The following is a 7,510-nucleotide window of genomic DNA, read 5'->3' on the forward strand; positions in this document are numbered from 1 at the left end:
ACTCACTGGGGCAACAGGGCAACAGGAGACACTCACTGGGGCAACAGGAGACACTCACTGGGGCAACATGTTCAGAAAAGTCTTATATTCTATTAAAACTGAACTTTTAACCGCTGATCGCTGTGAGTGTTGGTGCGGCTTATATTATCTGATATCGATCGATATATAATCAATATTATTAACCTGTTAAGCACAACTAAAACATTGCACATGCACAGTTATACATACAAATATTTGTATTTTATTCTTTCTCTGCTGTTTATGAAGGTTTCTCTTCTGTTTATACTCGTACTGTAACAAATGACTCAGTATAAGAGCTCCGGCTCCAAACCTTCAGGATTCATTTTACTCACTAACTCAAACATATACGATGTTGTTTTGAATATTTTAACATGTTCTTTTTTTTTTCTTCTTTCTTTCTCATCCTAGTTTGTCAAGTGCGGCTATGCAGGCTCCAACTTCCCCGAACACATTTTCCCAGCGCTGGTTGGCCGGCCAATCATCCGCTCCACGGCTAAAGTCGGCAACATTGAAATCAAGGTAATTCCACGGAGTCTGTTTTCATTCACGATCCTGATTGGTTGGGTTCATCAGGACGCAGTTAGGCTTCAGACCACAGCATGTAAGTGATCAAATATGAGAGAGCAGCGATGGTTTCAGTGATTTACCTTCGTTACCCGTCGCAGTGAGTTACAGTATGATGTGTTCAAGCTCTGTTCAGTACAGAGGAGTAATCGTGACGTTATCATCACTTGTTCTGATGTAATCTTGTAACAAATGAAGCACAGTTGTTAGAGGGAGAAACGTGTTGATGTTCTCACAGCGATATAAAGTAGATATTTGAGGGGATTATGACCAGTTTAACTTCCTAACAATAGTTCTAAGCAGCTTATAATACGTCATTAAAAAGGCTAATGCCAAGAGTTTTGCAATCATTTGTTTCCTGATGATTTGAACTGTGCAAATATCAACAGTAGATGACGATAACAAAGTGAAATGAAAAAACTCAGTTTACACTTAAATTATTATTATTTTTTAGTTTTTATATTTAAGCAGTTTTTACCAACTTTTATTAACGTTTAATTTGTTGCAGAAATAAAGTGAGGGATGTTTTTAAAGTGTTAGAACTGTGATGGTATTAATAGTTCTCATATTGGTAAGTGTCTGTGAGCTACAGAAACAGAGATGAAAGAAAAGTCCCAGTTAAAGAGTTAAAATCAACCGCCGACCTTTGACCTCTCGCAGGACCTGATGGTGGGGGACGAGGCCAGCGAGCTGCGCTCCATGTTGGAGGTGAACTACCCCATGGAGAACGGCATCGTCAGGAACTGGGACGACATGAAGCACCTGTGGGACTACACCTTCGGCCCCGAGAAACTCAACATCAACTCACGCGACTGCAAGATCCTGCTGACCGAGCCGCCCATGAACCCCACCAAGAACAGAGAAAAGATTATAGAGGTGGTGTTTCAGTTCGTTAGTGATCCTATTTGATTATAAAACATTACAGAATAGTGAACTGATGCTTTGTGTTTCTCCTGCCAGGTGATGTTTGAAACGTACCAGTTCACAGGAGTTTATATCGCCATCCAGGCCGTCCTCACGCTCTACGCTCAAGGTACCGATACGCTGGTGAATTTGTGAGCTGGAATAAAAAGAGGCTTTTTCTTTTTGGACGTTTGAGTCCGGGCCACCGTCCGCTCAGCTGTGATACTCTGATACATGTGCTGACTGACCGTGTTAACTGTGGAGTCGCAGCACGCTCTGCTGGACAAACCAAGTGATGACACCATTTCTAAATACCTTCTAAATGCTTACAGAAAAAGCAGTAATGATTGTAAATGTGTCAGAACAACCAGCCTGAGACTGAACATTTGGTTATTTCAACGCAGTGTAACATCACACAGTCTGGTTGTTCAGAACACAGAATAAATAACACCCCTGACTTAAAGGTACAAGAGCTGACTGATACACATTGTTTTGTTTTAGGTTTGCTGACCGGCGTGGTGGTCGACTCCGGTGATGGCGTCACTCACATCTGTCCGGTGTATGAGGGCTTCTCGCTGCCCCACCTGACCCGACGCCTCGACATCGCAGGCAGGGACATAACACGCTACCTCATCAAGGTACCGGCAGCACCGCTCAGTTAAGCACTATAAAGAAGAAAGATAATGTATTGTACCTGTATTCTATAACACCGATAACCACCATCCTCCCTGTGCCGACCGCCAGCTGCTGCTGCTGCGAGGTTACGCCTTCAACCATTCGGCTGACTTTGAGACGGTGCGGATGATGAAGGAGAACCTGTGCTACGTCGGTTATAACATCGAACAGGAGCAGAAGCTGGCGCTGGAGACAACCGTGCTGGTGGAGTCGTACACGGTGAGTCATGGTCCTGTATTATAAAGCGTACTGTAATCACAGAGTTCAGAGTTTAACAGCGTTAAGACGTCGTTGCATTTCTGTCCGCAGCTCCCCGACGGCAGGGTGATCAAGGTGGGAGGTGAGAGGTTCGAAGCCCCCGAGGCGCTGTTTCAACCTCACCTCATCAACGTGGAGGGCGTGGGTGTGGCCGAGCTGCTCTTCAACACCATCCAGGCCGCAGATATCGACACCAGGTGAGCTCTCGGGAACGCCTCCTCTCTGATTCACGTATTTTCCTGCCTGGTGTGTGTTCAGATTTCTCAAACAAACCAGCTATAACGCAAAGAACGAACACACCAAATCCCTGGATGTGGAACACATTTACACGTACTTAAAGAAATCAAATGTACTTTTTGTCAGGTCTGAGTTCTACAAGCACATCGTCCTCTCCGGAGGCTCCACCATGTATCCCGGCCTGCCGTCCCGCCTGGAGCGCGAACTGAAGCAGCTGTACCTGGAGCGAGTGCTGAAGGGAGACGTCGACAAGCTATCGGTGAGTAAAACAAATAACACCAACATCAAGTGTCCCACTGAACATTTTACTTGTTAAAATAGAAATAACAAACCCTGTTATTAGGATTTATTGCTAATAATAGACTCGACTGACGAAATGCAACTCGAAGTCCTCTCCACTGCCGAACCAAAAAAAAAATCTTATTGGAACCAGGAACCGGAGCGATGCTAACTCAGGGTTCCCACACGTCCGGAAAAACCTGGAGATTTAAAACCTAGTTTTCCTGTCATGCAAAACACCTGGAAAAGTATTAAAATTACTAAATATCCTGGAAATAATCGATGTTGTCGAGCTAACACGGAGTGCTGTCCTGTATTGTTTAGGAAAAACTCCTGGAAAAGGATTTCTTAAAAAGAGTGGGAACCCTGTAACTTCCCTGCAGCACTCTTGAACTCTTGATCTTGATTGTTAGCTTATGTGCACTTGATAAACGTGCAGCTCGGAGCTTGTTTGTACCTTTTCCAGCTACTGAGTTGTACATGTAATGATAATTGTGCTCCACACGTTTCCATCCTTGATTTTCATCTTATTTTAATGTCATTGGGTTAATCAGTGACAGATGTTAGTAGTCACTGCGTCTTCCCCAGAGCTTTCTTCTGCAGTTACTATATTTGCCACTAGGGGGTAGTGAAGCCACAGTCTTGCCCTCCACAGCTCAGAAACGTCTCTTTGTCGTGGTCCCGTGATGACAAGGTGAAATATAACCTCTCATTCTTCCTACGTCTCTCCCTGAGAGGAAGCACGCTCTGCTGCTCCTGCAGCCGCTCGGGGAAATCCTCCAACCTGTAATTAAAAGACAATCTTCTCCAGTCTATTTCAGGGACCTCACAGGGCAGCGGGGGTTTCAACACATTATTATCTCTTCCTTTTCTCTGTTAACACTCTCTGCTCTTCTCTCCACCTCATCTCCACCGCAGAAATTCAAGATCAGGATAGAGGACCCCCCTCGGCGTAAACACATGGTGTTCCTGGGCGGCGCTGTGCTGGCCGACATCATGAAGGACAAGGACAACTTCTGGATGACGCGGGAGGAGTACCAGGAGAAAGGGACCCGAGTGCTGGAGAAGCTCGGAGTCACCGTCAGATAAAACACAAACAAACACTTCCCACTCCCCCACACACCCACCCACCCACCGTCCCTCCATCTACACCCCGTCCCCCGTCAGCTGATATCCATGCATCACTTATGTTGATGTGTCTGGATGGTCACACCGTGTCTTCGATTCACGCTCGTTTTGAAAAGAGGGAAGGATGGAAGGAGGGAGGAAGGATGTGGAGTTGTGGGAAGTTCTTTAATATTTGCCCAAAGACACAAAAAAATACTGAAAATTAGGTTTTTGAGATGTAGTGCCATTAAGTGCTTCAACGCCGTTCAAAGGAACAGTAACACTTGAGGAAAATATGCTTATGTGCTTTCTTGGTGAGACTTGGATGATAAGAATGATGCCACTCTTATATCTGCTATTCGATATGAAGCTGGAGCCAGGAGATGGTTAGCGTAGTTTAGCATAAAGATGAGTATGAAGCTTCATGTTTTAGGGAGCAGGTTTATGTGCCGGACTGTTTCGACTCGTCGTCGACGTGAGCGAGGATTTCTAAACGTCCTTTTACTGTTCAGCCGCCGTAACGTAGATGACAGGAGAGAAGAGTTGGTAAAAATGTTCACAGATTTCCCAGAGAACCGATTTGTCCAATCCATCTGAAAGGTAATCCTCCGAGCTTATCAATTAAACCTTTATCATTGTCTGACAGTTGCACTTTGCATAAAAAGAAGTTAAACTCACAACATGAAGGAGTCATTGCGGAGACGAAGAAATGGTCCCAAACTACTCAAAGCTGTTTCTACGCTGTATTCGGACTTTAGAGGTTATAAAACAGTTGAGTTGATCAGGAATCAATAACGAATGAGCATTTGTATCAGCAAAATCGTATCCACTCCCGTCCCTACTGGTGGAGGTTGCTGGGGGGGCCATGTGCAGCCTGCAGACACTACTCAGGGCTAAGAAAGTGCTTCACCTCCTCTGCCTGTTATTTTTGGGCTAAATCATGTTTATGAAGTCCGGTTAACAATGTTGAGGTTCACGTAGCAACATCTGTTTGTTATTTATCCATTAATTAATGTAGTATATAATGATTGATAATGATTATTATGAAATGTGCAATAACCAATTTCTATTCTTATCTCGATGAAGTCCTAATAAATCATATAACGGTGGCGGATGGAAACAAACAATCAGTTTCTTTTACCAATTTTCTCAAACTTCAGTTATTGTTCCTGGCTAAGAAATAGTCAGGCACCGCGTGGAAACCCTCAACGTGATGTTTCTACACTCGGAGCGATGTAACCAAACGAGAAATAACATGCTAATAGCTAATCAGTGAGCTTTACAGGTGGATTTGTGTTACCTTTGGGCAGAGCTAGGCTAGCTGTTTCCCTCTGTTTCCAGTCTCTAAGCTAAGCTAACCTTTGATGGTAAAACTGGTACCACTCCCATTCAGTAAATATCAGCCGGTTAGCTTAGCTTAGAGACTAGGTTAACTTGGTTATCTCGGAAGCAGAAATAAGCATATTTCCCAAAATATCAACCTATTCCTTTAAAGATTAAACCATTCAATCGATGGCATTAAAAAATGTTCAAACTCATCAGTTAACTTTGATAAAGTGGAGATATTCTAAGATTTTTTTTTTTAGAGCCCGAATGAGCTCCTGGCTGTTTTCAAGTCGAAGACGATGAATGATTATTATTATTATTATTATTATTATTATTATTAGTGATGCGTTTGAGTTCCTTTCCAAAACCTCTGCCATTTGAAAAATGTGTCACCTAATCTGTCAAAACAGATGCTGGCATTAAAACTAATGCTCACAGTGGAGTTCCCTCGCATTCCCTGTCGAATGTTTTTGGATTGACTCGCAGGGCAGGACGCAATTTTTAACTCCTCGTTTGGCTTCATTTGCGTCTTGGTTGGGACGTTTGCTTGCTTCTTGAGCTGTTTGCATCCTCCGCGAGAGAGTGTGGTAAATATGAAGATGTGAGATGAACACATGGGGAAGGTTTTATTTGTGGTGGTGAGCAGGGTTTTGGAAGCAGGCCAGTTGGAGCTTTTAACAGGGTTTGATTTTGGGGCGTCTCTGTATCCAGTTTATGACCAACAAATCTCAGATCACACGGGACGGTTTCCATTACTCAACAAAGCATCAAGTCATTCCTTAGTCTCCATCCAGGATTGTCTTATCAGCGTCCTGGATCGCCGCCTCCACAAGGTCCGACATTTCAGTCACTGAGCAGCTCTTAAAGTTTGCTTCGGGAACAGTATATTAAAAGTATGAACTCGGCTGCGTGGTAGCCGTCTTTTTATTGACGAGGGAGGTTGTAAAGTAGAGTTGATCAGATACTGATACAGTATCAGTAATTCCTCCTATACTGCCTAAAATATGGGCAAAAATTGGAATGAACTCTCTTCAGCTTCTGATGGAGGACAAGTCTTTACCAACATTGCTGTAATTTCTATATTTGGTGGCGTAGAGAAACGGCGTTAGTGGCAGCTCTACAGGCGTCAAATGTTTGGTAAAAACTTTACCATTCATGTAGTATTAGTTCTTCTCCTGACAGGTTTTATGTACTTACAGCTCAGTGACTGAAAGGGATTCAGGGCTGTGATAATATGTGCTGGATCATCACTTCTCTTGTGACATTCATGCACCGTGCTTTCAATTCCACTGAGGCTCCATCAGCTTCTCCTTTATTTCATATATTTCTGACACTTTTGCTTCTTTTTATGTTCCTGAACATTGATGTGCTTTTTGTTTCAGAGTCCGGGCATCTGCCTTTTGCTCTGAGGGACTGTTAATCTTCTGATTGTACAGCTGTTTGCTGACCTGTTTCATTCAATGAAGGGGCACTGTCGTCACAATAACAGCTGATCTGAGTTCAGCCGTCATTTTAAAGTCTGGGGAACACACTGATTGGCTGGTCCTGGGTCAGATGTTGGGGCCAAAATAAAACATATCCTGGTTTAAAGGGTTCATTTGGGTTTTTTTGGAAGCGGGGTTATTTGAGGAACTGATCATGGAAGCTAATCGGTGTACTGCTGTGGACGGAGGCAGCAACAAAGCGTAGTTTAGCCACCAAAGACAGCCTCGCTCCACCAGACTCCATTGACAAAAACAGGGCTTTTAGCTCACCGCTGCCTCGATCAGTTTGTGTTATCGTACAACTTTATTACGTTAGTTTGGATCCAAACTAACGTTAACTGTTTGCAGTGGACCTGTAACTCCCGTGTCCTGCCGCAGAGTTACTGTAGTTTTGTATGTTTCATTAGTTTTTATTTCTTTTTTGCTTTTAATTTTTTGTTATAAATTCAGTTCAGTTTAGTTTCTATTGTTTAATAGTTTAGTTTGTTTTTTTATTAGTTTCAGTGTATCTAAATTGTTTTATTTTAGTTGTGTAAGTGCACAATATAATTTTAATCTTATTTCAGTTAACTAAAAAGTTTTTTCAGGACTAGTTTTAGTCATAAGGACCTTGGTGCTAAGGTAAAATGACTGTTTTTGTCAATGGAGTCTAGTGG

General features: G+C 43.1%; 2 protein-coding genes across 2 annotated transcripts in view; one reads left to right on the plus strand and one right to left on the minus strand.

Annotated features, from left to right (window-relative positions):
• LOC118326961 (nuclear factor 7, brain-like) overlaps nucleotides 1-365 on the minus strand; it is a 3,914-nt gene extending 3,549 nt beyond the window's left edge. Inside the window, 1 exon segment of the mRNA XM_035660125.1 lies at nucleotides 354-365. Within this exon segment, the coding sequence (XP_035516018.1) occupies nucleotides 354-365 (12 nt within the window).
• A 64-nt stretch (nucleotides 366-429) lies between these two features.
• Nucleotides 430-7,504, plus strand: actr2a (actin related protein 2a; the record flags this gene model as incomplete). The annotated part of the gene is given in 8 exon segments (XM_035659681.1): nucleotides 430-540; nucleotides 1,246-1,461; nucleotides 1,546-1,618; nucleotides 1,990-2,126; nucleotides 2,233-2,382; nucleotides 2,473-2,618; nucleotides 2,785-2,917; nucleotides 3,856-7,504. Coding segments are annotated over 8 exon segments (1,137 nt in total), but the record flags the coding sequence as incomplete, so codon positions are not given.
• Nucleotides 7,505-7,510: the final 6 nt, after the last annotated feature.

Source organism: Morone saxatilis, unplaced genomic scaffold (genome assembly GCF_004916995.1).
Source record: "Morone saxatilis isolate NCDOM2014 unplaced genomic scaffold, NCSU_SB_2.0 Contig17, whole genome shotgun sequence".
Lineage (NCBI taxonomy): Eukaryota > Metazoa > Chordata > Actinopteri > Moronidae > Morone > Morone saxatilis.